The following is a 16452-nucleotide window of genomic DNA, read 5'->3' as shown; positions in this document are numbered from 1 at the left end:
TGTTGATTTTACTGCATTACAGGGTGAAATGTTGTCAATTTACAGTCAATTAATTAATGTGATGTCTTTGTTTTGAAGGCGCCTGGATGCAAACCATATAACAATGGTTCCTGACAACAGCTTTGAAGGCTTGCAGCAGCTGCGCCATCTGTGGCTGGACGATAACAACCTGACAGAAGTCCCCGTTGGATGTCTGAGACACCAGGCGAACCTTCAGGCGCTGACGCTCGCTCTCAACCGCATCCTGTACATACCAGACAACGCCTTCGCAAACCTCACCAGCCTGGTCGTGCTGTACGTTTTGTCAAGCTTCTGTTTTGTTAATTGTGGTTCGAAATGAAAATGTTCTCAGAGGTGTTGACGTGCAAATGTTTACTGTATATCTGACTGCCAGAAGGGCCTGTGTGTCACTGGGTGCGGGGATAATGAGCGTTACAGGCACCAAACAACATCTGTGAATTACACTCTTGTGCTCCTTTGAGTTAAACCTGCAACAATCCACTGATAGTCAGTAGTAACCTGAATCACCTACATTATATTGCAAAACTGGAATATTTTCCATTATAATCAAGGCTTCAGTTGCAGGGGGGAAAAAAAGAAAAAAAAAAGCTGTTGGTGTCTGAGTCATTGGTCGTGAACTTGTTCAGAGCAGCCGGGAGGATTTACATGCACTTTCCGGAGACGTATACACAAGCGAACAGAGCTGGAACAACCTGCTGGTGGACTTCTTTTTAAAAACTGTAATTAACTGAGTGCACCTACCGAGAGCATTGGTGTGTTTACTAACATGACCTGGGGCGGTTACAGCAGAAGGGAAAAGCTTTGGGTGTTGAGAAGATCAGGATGTTTCCCAAGTTAAAATGACAGAACGCATCACTCATTTACAGTGTGCACACAGTGGAGTTTCTTGTCTCTGGCTGTATTTTCTACCGAACAAGTGAGCGTTTTAATGTGAAACACTGTGATTCTGTAGTTACTAAGCTTAAAACTCTGCACGAATAGATTAACATCTAGTTAGTACAGTCTGAACACATTGCTCGTGCTTGCGTTTAATTCAAGCAAGCTGTTATTCCTGTTTAGTTTTTTCATACATCACCTGCATCATTCTGTCACCACAAATCAATGCAAAGTACCTCTCCTCGTGTGCTGCTCCCGCTCGGAGTGTATCCTCAGAGCGCCTGCAAATCAGCCCCAAACACAAACATGCTGTAGTATTTATTTCCACAGCTTACAAGTTAATAAGTCAACAAAACGGGCTGCTGCTCATGCCCCGCTGCGTTTTCGCACGCAGGCACTTTTGCAGCGAATGTGCCATCGGGGGTTTAAATATGAATGCTAATGAACTTTTGACAAAAGTTGCTTCACTCCGAGCAGTTTTGGTTTTGTTTCTTTTTCTGCGGAGAAATGCTGAAGCCGTCCATCACTGCAGCTAGTGCGAATTTGTGGAGCCTTACAGCTCTGAGGGATTGTTCCAAACTCGCATTCCCCCCCCCCCACCCCCCCCCCCCCCCCCCCACTGCTGCTGTTGTACACACAAATATACACCCAGGCATTGAGTGGTACTGCTGCAGGGTTAGTATAAACATGTCAGGATAAACAGGAAGAAAAGACTTTGTTTCTATTAAGCATGAAAAGCCAAGCGTGTATACACGAACAGTACACACACCTGATTCACTGGTCATAGTGCGCAGTCAGAATTTATTTGTGGGATGTCTATAAACAAAGGCTGACACACGGTCTCATATCTGTCTCGGTTTGAAAGCCTCCCAGATGTGAGTAATGTGTGTAAAACGTCTTTTACTTTTCCAGACATCTCCATAACAACAGAATCAAGGAGATCGGAGACAATTGTTTCGCTGGACTGGTGAACCTGGAGACACTGTAAGTGCACATTCATGCTGTTTTAGGTGTGCGTGTGTGAGAGATGTGTTTGTGCTCGGGTTTGTGTGCACCCAACAGCTTCCCCCGCCCACCTCTGCTTCAGCGCTCCAGACATCATTGTGTCCACTTCCTCCTTTAATTGCTCCAGGATAAATAGAGCAAAGTACATGATGGTTATCAAATCTGCCCTCCCACTGTTCACTTCCTGCTACCACGCAGTCATGAACGACCTTTCAGAGCTGGGCTGCACCTCACAGATAAACTGCTGCTCTACACACACACAGACACACCTACCTGTTGGAGACGCCGGAGCACGTCCCGAGGCTTTCAGTTGCAAATCCCTCTGTAAAATACCGGTGCGTCTCCTAAAAGTTAGGGTACACTGTGAACTGGTCACCGGATCGCCACAGAGAGACAGACTCACGCCTACAGACACCTGCTGCTGAGAAAGAGCCGCTCATTGACTGAGATGCTTTATATTATGTTCCCAGACAGAACCCACACATGGCCACTGCACATCGTTCTTTTCCCTCCGTCTAATTCAAAGACTGAAACTCTTCATTCTTGATATACTGAAATATTTCAACACTTTTTTGTTTTTATTGTTAGTTTTCATATAAGTCATGAGAGCCATCATAAAAACTACCTTTGGGGAAAAAAAGAAGAAAAAAAAAGAAAAACTTTTTTAATGGAAACTGGTCTGAAAAGCTTTCGGTGTTATGTCGAGTTCCTAGAAGAACCGCACAGTGTCTTCCGGTTGCTGCATACAGTCTGTAAAAACCTGTTGCTGTTAACAAGGCTTTCAAATTTGCATCTCAAATACATTGGAATGACGCACAAAGCAAAGGAGCAAGTCGAGCCGGGCCTGAGAGCGATGATATTTGGATTGAAAGCAGCCAGCAGAGAGACTGTATATGACAGTGTAACCAGGTACATGTGGGAAGTTACACTGTAAAGAGGGTTTGCCCATGTGTGGCAGTTGTTACATATAGGCCTTTTTCATTATCTTTATGTTTAGAATTACAGTTCAAATCAGATCAAACAAAATTAGATCTACAAAACCTTTTTTTTTTTTTTTTTGATATGAGATTGGTGAAGGGAGGGTTGTCTTATATTTTCATGTTATTTCGTCATGTGAAAATGGGAAAAACTCAAGCTATTATCTGATGATGTTCTTATTTTTTGAGATTACTATGGTTAATTCAACATGCATTGGTGTTCCTGCAGGTTTTTTTTTAATATACATTTATTTGAATAATACCAGTTGAAGATTGCCAAGCCGTTTTTCTTCACAGCTCCTTCTTAGTTTAATTATTGAATTAATTTTATTGACTGTTGTTCTGTTGTGTTTTGTGTGGCGTCCTTACAGCCGTGTCGTGAACAAAGCTCTGACACCCACCGTTGGAATGTGTTATATCATTCATTATGCTCACATTATAAGTTTCCAGATAGCGTTATGGCTTTTTGCTGACTTCATGAAGTCTCACCAACTGCTAACAGCGGAACAACTGAATTTGAACAAATCAGATTTTCTATTTATCAAGCGTTTGCAATTCCTGAAAACCCCACTGTTCCGAGTTATTACTTTTCTCACTGTTGCAGCAGTGAATACCTCATTTGTGGACTTGAGTTGTTCACAGTTCTCTGTTCGACTGGTTTGTGATTACAAAAATCGTACAGTCAAATATTAAGTTTATAATGCGCGTAAAATGGAGAGAACTAGGCTCAATTTCTAAAAACTATTTTGTGACTAAATGGTGAATAGCTGTCAATATATGCATTACGAATCAGCAGTCTGATTGTTAAGATTCAACACATTTACCCATCGCTCACGAGTCCACCGGGGTCATGCAAGGTGCACACGGCTCAAGACTGGAGCAAACTGAGGTTCAGTGTCTCGACCAGTGAGTCTTCAACACAACTGCAGGGCGTCAAACCTCCGGGCTGAAAGCTCTCCCAACTGAACCACAGCCGAGTCTCCTGAAACTGTGGAATTTTACACCGATGGCTAAATTTAGAGGAGAGCAGGCAGTTCCAGTAAGTTATGAATACAACTTCACTGGACGGTTTGTTTTGTAATTCAGGAGGCCACAGAGTATTTTTCTTATCGCACAAAAATGAATGATCTGAAGACTGACAGAATGTGTTTAAATCACAGTTGTGCGAAGGAAAAGAAACTATCAGATAATTTAAAACATCATAAAATATGCTATACCTAAAAAAAAAAAACAGTAATTGCACACCATACTTTAAAATGTTTGACTTTTGATGCATAGTGGAAAGGGACATTTTTGTTGTCGTGGAGCATTAATTATGTTTACCAAGAAAAATTCATGTCATAATGTGAGAAAATCACTGTGACTTCCTGTGTCCCTCTCTGTCCAGAGATCTTAACTTCAACAACCTGATGGTTTTTCCCAAAGCGATCGAGGCCCTGCCCAAACTGAAGGAACTGTGAGTATCTGGCTGTGCGTCTCTGCACACCGACTGAAACATTGTTACTCAAGTCAAGGACTGTTTAACTCACAGTGGAGGCCTGTGTCTGGATGTTTCACCGACTGAAGAAAGTGGACTTTTCAGACGAGTTGGTAATAAATAATCGTAAAACAAAAGCTGACATGCAGAACTGCTGTCGCTCTTCTATTGGTTGATATTCGGTCTTTATATATGGTCTGTAACTGTTACACTTGACGTTTTGCACTAAAGCTCATTTTTTAATCCTAATTTCCATTCATTTCTGAATGCATTTTTTAATTGAAGTGATTAATGGTTGTGATCTCCATGTGTGTGTTTTTATCATGAATTTTCTCTCAAAACTTGACCCCTGACCCCTTTTAGAATTCCTCTTGCACACTTCGACTTTTGAAACCCGCTGGTTTAGATACAGACTTGTTCTCAAAATCATACATGTGGTTAGTGTAACATCACTAATGTGACTGTTGAGCTTCTGGCCGTCAGGCTTAGATAAAGATGGAGATCATGATTTGACAGTAACTCTAGTGTTACAGTTTAACTTGGTTTTGCGTGTGTAATAATTAATAATGTGTATGTTGGGTGTTCATTTGAGAAAACTTTTCCTCTCACTGTGTCCTTGACCTTTTTTTTTTTTTTCCTCCTACTCCTTTCCTCTGCAGTGGCTTTCACAGCAACGGTATTGCTTCCATACCGGAAGGAGCTTTCCATAACAACCCCCTGCTGCGAACCATGTAAGGTCAAACTCTCCCGCTGAGCCACTCACACCAGTCACAAACACACATCGCACGCAGACGGACTCCTGTATACCGCAGAGTAATGTTTCCACCGCTTGCTGTTTGATCTGCACACGCTCAGTTTATAGAGCGAAGGAAGTTTCAGGCTTCAGAAGACGAGCATCCAGAAGATGGTGCCATTCTCGCACAGTGAATGCTTTGCTTTGAACTCTCCCCCTGCTCTGCTCCCTCAGACACCTCTATGACAACCCTCTGTCGTTCGTCGGTGCCTCGGCCTTCCAGAACCTGTCGGACCTGCACTCCCTGTAAGTCCCCCCCCCCGACTCGGTGGTCACAGGAACAAAGCAGCCCCCTCCCTGCTGTTTTTAATCATTCCTCCCTCCCATCGTGTGCGCCAGGATGTTACGAGGGGCCAGTATGATGCAGGACTTCCCCATCCTCACCCTGACCAATAATCTGGAGAGTCTGTGAGTGGATTTCATGTCAGAGTTTTTGCTTTAGTACAAAGTTAAGTGATGATAAATTCACAAGTGGATAAACTTTTGCAGGACCCTGTCAGGAACAAAGATCTCCTCCATACCTGCTGATCTGTGTGAGGACCTCAAGTTACTGCGGACGCTGTAAGAAACCTTGCTGAAGTTAAACCTTAGAGCAATGATTTCACCTTCTCCTACCCACATTGTGGGTGGACTGTGCGCCTTGCATGGCAGCCGCCTCCACTGGTGTGTGAATGTGAGTGTGAATGGGTGAATGTGATATTGCAGTGTAAAGCGCTTTGGGCTCTGTCAGTGCAGGGTAAAAAGCAATACATAAGTGTAGTCCATTTACCATTTACATCCCCACAGATCATTAACAAATGTTTCAGACGATAGTATTTAAAATGTGTTCAAGCCACAGCTGTAGGAACGTCTTTTTTTTTTTTTTTTGTCGGATTGAAGTTTCACTCCACTGATTGGTGGTGCTGAAGTTCAGACTATTCAAAATCATTTCAGTGAAGCTTGATGAATATTCACAAGTTGAAATAGAACTAGCTATTATGTCTTTTTATGATAAAATGTCTCCTGTTGAATTAAAATATCAAAAATTTAAAAGCTCATGTTAAAAAATGTGACAAACTGGTTAACCTCATACAGTCCATGAATTAAGGTTATTAGAATTATATGTCACCGCATGCAGTCAGCCATCTCAAGATCGGAATAAAAGAGTGGACATTAAAATGTTTACAGATCAGCTGCAACACAGTAAAGTATGTCTAGCAGCTAAAGCGCTTCATTATCAAGCTTTATTTAAACTTTCTCGGCGATCTTGTCATTAAAGTGTGTTTTCCTCCTCCAGAGATCTGTCCTACAATGAGATCCAGCGGCTGCCTTCTCTTCAGGGCTGTGTGCGGCTGCAGGAGATGTGAGTGTCGGATGCGTAACATGGATTCACACATCACTTGAAATGTAAATTAAATGTTTAATTTTTTGTTTCCATTATACAGAAGCTTTCAGAACAACCACATTAAACAAATTGACAGGGACACTTTCCAAGGCCTCTCCGCTCTGCGTTTACTGTGAGTCTGCTCAGTAATGCACGCACGCACAGTCACACAGCTCGGGCTTTATTTGGATTGTGACTTTACTGTCATGATGTTCCGCAGAGACTTGAGTATAAATGAAATCGACGTCATCCACCGAGACGCGTTTCTCAGCCTCACCGCGCTCACCAACCTGTAAGTAGCACCATGTGGTGACGCTATGCGATCTGACAGACTGTGAGGGACGAAGCTAAACATCCCGTGTCTTCTAACATTCGCAGAGATTTGAGTAAAAACTCCCTGACTGTAATTCCCACATCTGGACTGAGCTCCCTCAGTCAGCTGAAACTCTCACAAAACCCACAGATGAAAAATGTGCTGACTGCGAAGAACCTCCCCAAACTCAGGTGAGAGACCGAATCCGCTCTGCTTTTCATTTCTCAGGGCGGATGTAAGATACAGATTACCAGCAGGCACTGGAGAGACCACAGAGTGTGAAGCATTGATTACACAACTGATTCAAGATCAGTAGATCAGAGAGACTGAGATGCACCTACAAGGCACAAAATCAAATCAAAACCCCACTGACATAATACACTAATCAACAATTAAATAAGAAATGGAATAGTTTGCTATGAAATCCCCTAAAAACATATTTTATTTGGACAAGCTGCTTCAGGTCCAAGTTGTCTTTGTTAACAAGCCTTTCAAATTCTGTAAAACACTGGAGGTGAAACTTTTTTGATGGCAGTGAAAATGACGTCTTTATCCAGGTCCTAATCCCGGTCTTTATACATACAAGATTTGATCTGTAAAACGTTTGAGCCCTGTAAAATGTAGCTTGCTGTGTAGTTGTGATGGTTTTGTGTTAAAAAAAAGGTTTTTTTTTTTTTTTGTTTTTTTCAGAAAAAGAAGCTCAGATTATTCTCGTAGAGCTCTCTGAATCAAGTTAAAGTAGTCTCACACTCCAGTGTCGAACATCATTAGTCATCAGAAATTCTGGCTTTACATTTCTTGGCAGTTCATATGTAAAAGTTGAATTACTTTATATTTATCACAAAAAAATTGTGAATTTCATAGTGCACCAAAGAAAAAAAAAAAACATTATACAAATCCAAAATGCGACATTTCTCAGATATAACTGTTTTCAGTGTGTTGTGCCCTTCAATCTTTAAGTCACTGTTACTCTAAGAGGGCAAAAGGTTACTTTAATCCAAAATACTGATGTATAAAACACGACCTCTCATGCTGCGCCGCACAATCTCAAACTTGAGACAAATGAACGAATGTGTACAAAAACAGACGCGGTCTCCTCCTCTTTCAGCTGATGAGAAACCCAGGTGAGTCTGTCTCCTCCACCGCTGCGGACATGCTATGGAAACATCCAGATGTTTTTATGAAACACTATCAGAGGAGGCAGATATCTGCACACAGACGATACTTTCTACTTTGTCCTGCAGGATATTTAGACTCTGGGATGTTCTGTCAGGGTTGAGAGGGTTACTTTAAGAATGTAATCCAATACAAATACAAGTGAGGCAGTATTTTGTGTTCAGGTAGGCCATGCACAATATTTTTTCAAGACTTCATTCACTCCTCAGTGACAGAAGGTAACGTTCAGTCTCCAGTAAATCCTCCATCCAGGCTGAAGATATTATTGGCTCCATCAGATTCTTCTGCGTTCAGCCTGGTGAGGCTGTGGTTCTCAGCAGCAGGTTACTGACAGGTTAGCAGGCTAATGACACTTTAGCTTCACTGTGAGTTCAGGTGTGTTTCATACCTGTAGATGTTTCTTCAGGTTTGACGTTGAGTCCCTGGATGTTGAGAGCATTTTCACAGCTGGGAGGCTGAATTTAAATTACACAGAGAAGTTCTGGGCCTCGTCTGACTTAGATACAAAATGATGTCTGAGTTTCCAGCCAACGAATGAGTTTCTCTCCCTGGGAGCAGCCATGACTCCAGCAGCAGGCGGTAAAATCCATGGCAACGCCGGTTCTTTCATTCATATAACAGTAGAGCGGGCGACTGCTCCAAGATAGCAGTCGATGCGGCGTCTATTCTTTATATATCTACAGCGTCTGTTGTTTATAGATCTACAGTGGTGTCGCAGTTTGTGCTGTAAAGTGTCACAATGTCTGTATACGGGGCGTATGTCTGTTGTAATTCCGGTATTTTCCATCTGATTTTCAAAGGTAATCCTGTTCAGTAATCCGTGTTTTTATCAGATATACCTGTAAAAAAATTACATTTTTTTTTCATGTACAGTAATGGATTACAGTTACATTTTTTCATTACTTCCTTGCAGGTCCATTTCTGTCCCGTACGCCTACCAGTGCTGCGCATTCGTGGGCTGCGACTCAGTGACGAGTTCCTCTGAGGACAGCGACATAAAGAAATCCACAGGTTGGATCACTTCTGTCACAACTGCACAAAGCGTACTTTATTGGTTTTAGGAGCAACACGACTGCTCTGCATGTCGCTGTTTGAGCAGCCCTGACCCCGCCTGCAGCGTGTTTGCTGTTCAGGTCACGTTGTACGGACGGTTTGTCTGCGCATCAGCAGATATTTGAAGTGTTTTATCTAATCAAATAACTTTAACAAACACGCATTGGAAGAAATGTGCAGATACCAAATGATGCCTGAATTTATTTATTGTTTTCAGACTTTAAAACATGAACACTTGTATTTATATGTAGATATTTAAGTAGTAAAAATTAAAGTTATAATTGTGCAATCAGCTGATTTTTTTTTTCTTCCAACACACTTGTATTCTTTTAAATACTAACACAAATATAAACAGACTGCAACAAGACAGATTGGTTTGGAACAAGAACACAGCAGAGGTGCTCCACTGTGTGTGAGAAATGAAAACACTAAAATAGTTTTTAAAAAATTGACAAAACAAATAGGAAACAACCCTTATTAAATGACACTTCTGTAAAATTAGAAACAATCACAGGCCACAAATTGTGATATTTTTTGAAGTCAAATCAGAACTTGCCATTTGTTGCTCACACACAAATTCAACTAATATTCAACCTATCAATATATTATATTCAATATTTTCTTTGATTTTTTTGGATTTAAATTTCACAAAGCAAGTTATACAACAGTGTCATTTTTTTTTATATATACTTGCATAAAAAATTCTGCCAAGGTAAATATTTGCATTTGTTCAGTTTTAAGAAGAGCACTTTGGACTTTTACCTCAGTATTGTCGTTCTATTTTCAGCAACAATCCATGATTCACCAGTAAACACAAAGTTCCTCTTAACACCTGAAATCACACACTAATCATATGAAATAAGCCAATTCAAAGCAGCAAATATGTTTCTCATTCATTCATTATTATTTTTTGAGAAAACTTCAGCTCAAAGTGTTTTTCTTCAAAGGGCTGCTTTTAAATTTAAAGTGCACGTTGTTCAAGTTCTACTTGAATCTTTTATTGTTTTATTCAGAGGCGAAAAAGCTTTAATTAAGAATGGTTGTGATTTGATGGTCGTGCCGGTTTTCTTTTGTTATTTAAAATTGCCGTGCTAACAGTTTGTGCTCTTGTTCAGGTGGCGAGGACGTGGAGAGAATCTCGATGATCATGCATTGCTCTCCGTCCCCGGGTAATAACCTCCTCACACGGTTTGATTCTGTGAGTTTAAGGATCAGTGTTGAAACTTCTGGATCCGTGCCGTCTGCCTCCTCAGGAGCCTTTAAGCCGTGCGAGCACCTCCTGGGGAACTGGATGATCCGCCTGACCGTCTGGTTCATCTGCCTGGTGTCGCTGGTCTTCAACGGCCTGGTGCTGGTCGTCACCTTCTCCCCGTCGCAGCGGGGGTCCGGCCACCCCCACGCCTCGCCCCCGGCCCTGTCCCCGCCCCGCCTGCTGATGGGGCTGCTGGCCGCGGCCAACCTGCTGACCGGCCTGTACGTGGGCGTGCTGACGGTGCTCGACATCGCCACGTGGGGCTCCTTCGCCGAGTTCGGCGTGTGGTGGGAGATGGGCGCCGGCTGCCGGGTCACGGGGGCCCTGGCCGTCTTCTCGTCCGAGTGGTCCGTGCTGCTGCTGTCGCTGGCGGCCGTGGAGCGCAGCGTGGCCGTGCGCATGATTCTGGGGAAGGTGATGATGTCGCCCAGGCGGAGCGGCGGCGCCCACCGCGGGTGCCTGAGGGGGGACCGCCGTTTCAACCTGGCGGCGGGGCTGCTGGGGCTGCTGGCCGCCGCCGGGGCAGGCCTCACCCTGCTGACCTTCGGCCGGCACTCCTCGTCCCCCCTCTGCCTGCCCTTCGCCGGAGGCGAGAGCCCGGCGCTGAGCGTCACCGTCGTCCTGGTGCTGCTCAACGCGCTGGCCTACCTGTTCACCGCCGCCGTCTACACGCAGCTGTACTGCCACCTGGGCCGGGTGGAGCTGGCCGACCCCGAGCAGACCGGCGCCCTGCGGCACGTCGCCTGGCTCATCTTCACCAACTGCATCTTCTTCTGCCCGGTGGCGGCGTTCTCCTTCGCCCCGCTGCTCACCGGCTCCACCGCCGGAGGGCCCGAGATCGCCAAGTCGGTGACGCTGATCTTCTTCCCGCTGCCGGCGTGCCTGAACCCCGTGCTGTACGTCTTCTTCAGCCCGGCCTTCAGGGAGGACTGGATGAGACTGCGCGGCCGAGGAGGCTCCGGCAGGGAGGCCAAGTCCGGCGCCGACGGCCACAGGGACGACGGCGGCAGCGGCGGGTCTGAACTGACGGACGGCGGCTCCTCCGCCCAGCTGGGCTTCGACTGCGGCGTCTACTCGCAGCTGTGCGGCGAGGCGGTGGTGTGCGAGCAGTGCGAGGCGGCGCTGCGCGCCAGGACCTGCTCCTCCCCCTCGTCCGCCGCCGCCGCCGCCTGCAGACATTTGGTGAAGTCCCACAGCTGCCCCACCCTCCTGGCCGGGGCGCCCGTGTGCGCGCGCTCGGAAGGGTTCTGGGCCGACGGCGGCACGCCGTCGGCCCAGTCGGAGTACGCCGACGAGGGCGACTCCTTCGTGTCGGACAGCTCGGACCAGGTCCAGGCCTGCGGCAGGGCCTGCTTCTGCCAGAGCAGAGGCCTCCCCCTCGTACACTACTCATACAACATACCTCGAGTCAAAGACTGAAGACCACACACACACACACACCCCAATCCCTACCCACACACAAACACACACACACACACACACACACACACACACACACCTCCGTCATGTGAATTCAGACGCTACGGAAACACCGGAACATTTTTATACGGTAACAGCAACGTGTGCCGGCCGCCCCGCCACTCATCAAGCACTTCATGTTGGTAACGACTGTTGACGGAGCGGCCGCCCGTCGTTTAAAGGGAACCCCGGCTTCCTCACCTCAGAGACGGTTTCTAGGTGACCGGAGCGGACGGAGTCACGGACAGACGAGCTCTCAGCCAGCGATTCGCCTCCAGTGCCTGCCTCTCGCTTCCAGCTGGCCGTCATGACGACGCCAGCACCCAAAACCTTTCGTGATCCCTTATAAGCTTTTAAATTTCAATTGTGTGTTTGTCTTGCTTCTCCACAGCAAACCGTTGATTTTATACATTGTTTTGTTTTGTTTTTTGTTTTTTGTTTGTTTTTTTAAAACAGCAATGTAGCAAGTGTCATACTCGCTCTGGGGTTTCCTCAGTGAATGTAACCTTCACCTCGCAGGCGGGATCAACATGAGTGAAAACCTGAGCGCTCCCTGCAATCTGTAACACACACACACGCACACACGCACACACACACACACTTTCGCTTTAAGTTCCTCAGACTAAGAATGTGATAAAAGTAGCAGACATCACTGTTTTAATGTCAGCGAAGCTCAAGTGGGTTGGAAAGATGTTATTTATTGTGTGAGCAGCAGGAGGAAGAGAAGGGAGGAAGAGTGTCCGCTCCGAGACGAGTTCAGATGTTTGAAAATAGAACCTTAATATTCAACAGATGAGACGATGTGTTTTCAATAAAGCACCTCCAGTTGTTAATTTCCTCTCTGAAAACAAAAAACACACGCATATGTAGGTCATTATTTGAAAAATAAATGATAATTTATTGTAATTTCAGCCTTTATTCTCTCCAATAGGCAATTGACTCACTTTCCTACATACGAACAGATATAGAAAATAAAGGAAACACCAGGCAGCGCCTTGGCACATAAAGAAATAAATCAGTGAAGCGATAAATCCTGTGAAAGTTGTCAGTTCCATGTGAAATGAGTTAGATGTGTGTAGGAGCGTCGTAACAGAAGGAATTAAACATGTTGGTACTTTATATTTACTGCAGTCTGGCTTCCATTCTGCTGTTCGATGTTTTCAACGTTCTGTAACTCCCAACAGCTGGATTTGCGCAATTATATTTTAGCATAGAATTAAAAGATTAAAAGCTATTTTGTTAACCGACTCTTTGTTGCTCAAATTCACAGATCCCAAAATATTTCTATTTCTTTCAGTGAAAGTTTTCGGCTTCAGTGAAACACTGGCCAACACTTCTAAACATTTTATGAGGAAACGATACACATCTTATTTGATACTGAAGATAAATATATGAACACAGCCGTCTTTCTCTCTTTCGCCCCGAGCTTGGTTTCTGTGAAACTGGTCACATTCAAAGCGGTTGAGGATGAGAATGAAAGGAAAAGCTGCACCAAGAACATTGAAAAAGGAAAAAAAAACACTTCTGAAGACTTCAAATAATTAAAGATTTTAAAATCGGCCAGCTTTAAAGGTGCATTCAGGAGTTTGCACGTTTTATGCGAAACAGCGAAACAAAATAGTTGTTGAATGAATTAAGTTACTAAAAGTTTCAAAAGGAGGTAAATTCTTTCCTCGATATTCTTGATATTGATCAGTATTTGCATTGACTTTTATTGCTCACAACATGAGAAAAGCTGAGCAGACATGTTGAAGTTATTTCAATAGAGAGAATTAAGTCACATTTTAGTCCAAGTGTTTATTTTCTGTTTAGCTGACAGAATATATTCAGTACGTCGATAGTTGAAAGTGAAGCTAAAGGCAGCAGCTGCTTAGCTTGTTTCTAGAATCTAGATTGTAGTTTGCTGCAGGTTTTAGCTCCTTCTTTGGTTCGAAAAACAGCGATTCCCAATCGCCAAGAAACAAACAAGCAATTAAAATCAAATCCAAGAAACTTTGAGGGACGAATGTGTCGGGATGATTTAAAGCTCATTAAACACAATCTGGCTGTGATTCAAACGTCTCAACGTCAAACACGTGAATGTAACACCCCCCCCCACCCCCCCCCCCCCACCCCCACCCACTGCAGACTGGCAGCCAGCTGAGTCAATACAATCCTGCTCAGCTAAAGCCAGAAAGTCTGAAATGAGTCGGCGTCATGGATTACTGTAGTCATGAGATGAGTCGCTGCAGCCCGTCCTCACGTCCTGAGAGGAGGAGATCGGTCCAAACTCACATGTTGCTTCAAATCTGTTTTTTTTTTTTTTTTGTTTTGTTTTTTTAAGAATGAGCAGAAATGTCTTGAACTGTCTTTAAAATGCGGTGAGACGCTTTCTGTGAGTCTGCAGCTGTCAGGTGTGTGTGTGTGTGTGTGAGAGAGAGAGAGAGCAGGGATGGACTGATCGCAGTGAAGGCGGATCCGGCCTCGGAGCATGTCTCCACAGGTCCGCACCATGTGAGCGTTCAGGAATTCGGGCGATGTAGGGAAACCTTTCTCTCCTCCCACCAACACACACACACACACACACGACGACGACGACGTCCTCCTGGCAAGTTTTAAATCTGTCCTCGCGTCTTCTCGAGCACATGTGTGGATTCTCGCACCAACCAAAATGTCCGCTGATTGTTTGAATGTCCCGTTTGTTAAAATGTGTACAAAATATTTTCATAGTTTTTTTTGTAAATTATTTGAAAAAGCGTAATCGTGAATGGGATGCTAACTGAGGAAGCTACCTCCTGGGCTGTCAGCTGTCTGAGAAAAAGTCTGTTTTTCTTTTCGTTGCTAATCTCCGCCTCTTCGTTCAGCTTAATGGCGACTCACTTCTGTCGTACATCAGTTTAGTTTTGTGCAAATTGTGGGAGGAATCTTATGTACTGTATACTGTGATTTATTTTTTTTAACCAAACTATAAACTATGAAAATGTTTTATCTTTTATAGATACAACCTTGCAGAGTAATCCAGATTATATTAAAAAAAAGAAACAATCTCACTTAATTTCTGCTCTAATTAAGTCCTGTTTGTAGTTCCTCATGTGAGATCTCCCCCAAGCTGTTCTTATTCTGTTCAAGTAGAAACTTGTTAATTTGTGAATGAATAAAATTGAAAGAACACTACTGATTCCATTTCACTTTCATGTTTCATGTTATTCCCACATATTCATGACCTGTAATCCTGTTTGGGCGTTAAGGTTCACTTGCTCATGACTTCAGAGCTTCACTGAAATGTTGCACTATCTTTATTGACCTTTAATCCCAAGATCAGGGATTCAATCTCTGGTTGGTTGAATCTTTTGAGACACTAAATCCTGTGTCGCCCCTAGTGGTGGGTGAGTGTGTTACAACACCACTTTTTAATGTGTCATAATGACTTCATCCATTACTTTAATCAAATTTCAAAGAGTTATATCAATGTCTTAATGGCTCCGAGTGTTTCGTTTTTGACATATTTCAGACAGACATGCTGGATTACTTCTGTCCATGCAGGGAACATGCAGCAGTATTTCTGCAAAAAAAAAAAATCCAGATTCCTGTCATAATTCACTAAATATACTTGAAATCAGATGTGTTTGTTAACACCCTGAAAGTGTCCTGTAGCATTATGTGTGCATTGAAAATATATGTAATATTGTATATATAATCAGCATTATTATACTTTAAATGTCACCACTTCAGAAACCTCCAAGTGAGTCATCAGCATCGCGAGGTATTTATTTCGAACTGAAAAATTATGCGTCTTAACCTCTCCGGCCTGATAGGTCCCAGCATCGCCATCAGAGGGGTGAATAGACAACAACAGGCAAGTTGCGGCATAGGAGATCATTTCTCTCACTGTGGTCCTGCTTCTGCAGAGCGGTGTCCTGCTGTTTCACCAGCAGGTGATAGCAGAAGTCCTGCCACTGCCATGAAGCTGAGGGGGGGGGGGGCGTTTCTCCCACAGCGGCCGGAGCTGAGGGTGTTCGCATACTTAAATTTGACAGTGCAGCTGAATCCCACATGGCCAGCTCCATGTCAGCACCCGCCCTGCAAAGTTCAGACTCATTAACTCCCAAACACCTGAATCAACAGCAGCGTGAATCAGATCTAAATCTTTTTTTATCTCAAGTGTTTTGATAAAGCTCATATCTGCTGTCAGATGAACTTTATAGGTGAATGAATCATAAATCATCAGACTGACCTGTGTGACAGTGTCACACAGCAACAATGCAACCGTGTGCACGTAATTACACTGGGTTATTATTATGATCATTACATTCCAATCGCAGGGCAATCAGAGCAATTAAAAGTAACACACAGGGGAATTTTCTAACTCAGCACCTTTTTTGTTCGGGCTGGTCCGGTTTGTCGACTCACGGGCTTTTTACCACGTCCATCTCCAGTTGTTGGTCTATGTAAATAAATCCGTTGCTGTAACACGACGGTGAGTGAAGAATCCAGCCTGGGATTATATAAAGATCTAATCTTTAAAGAGCGGGGCCTTTTCACCTGTAATTTGTGGATTTCTGTGAAGCCTCGTGTCAAAAACACCTGGCAGTGATGGTGTTGTTTGTCACGTGTGCGTGTGTGGAGGTCGTGACATGTTCAAGGCTCACTGGATCTTTCACTGCTGTATGTGGGAAATATTTACATTGAAGGCATGAGAAGAATAAGTG

At 44.0% G+C, this 16452-nt stretch overlaps 1 protein-coding gene across 1 annotated transcript in view; it reads left to right on the top strand.

The window, feature by feature from the left end:
• Positions 1–14914, top strand: part of lgr4 (leucine-rich repeat containing G protein-coupled receptor 4) — a 38151-nt gene extending 23237 nt beyond the window's left edge. Inside the window, exons 5-18 of the mRNA XM_030093006.1 lie at positions 79–294; positions 1810–1881; positions 4267–4335; positions 5016–5087; positions 5324–5395; positions 5489–5557; positions 5639–5710; positions 6426–6491; positions 6574–6645; positions 6733–6804; positions 6891–7016; positions 8915–9012; positions 10170–10223; positions 10308–14914. Of these exons, the coding sequence (XP_029948866.1) occupies positions 79–294; positions 1810–1881; positions 4267–4335; positions 5016–5087; positions 5324–5395; positions 5489–5557; positions 5639–5710; positions 6426–6491; positions 6574–6645; positions 6733–6804; positions 6891–7016; positions 8915–9012; positions 10170–10223; positions 10308–11725 (2548 nt within the window). The 3' untranslated portion in view covers positions 11726–14914. The remainder of the gene's footprint in view (positions 1–78; positions 295–1809; positions 1882–4266; positions 4336–5015; positions 5088–5323; positions 5396–5488; positions 5558–5638; positions 5711–6425; positions 6492–6573; positions 6646–6732; positions 6805–6890; positions 7017–8914; positions 9013–10169; positions 10224–10307) is intronic.
• Positions 14915–16452: the final 1538 nt, after the last annotated feature.

This window comes from Salarias fasciatus, chromosome 1, assembly GCF_902148845.1.
Source record: "Salarias fasciatus chromosome 1, fSalaFa1.1, whole genome shotgun sequence".
NCBI lineage: Eukaryota > Metazoa > Chordata > Actinopteri > Blenniiformes > Blenniidae > Salarias > Salarias fasciatus.
This window is presented reverse-complemented; position numbering and strand designations above follow the sequence as displayed.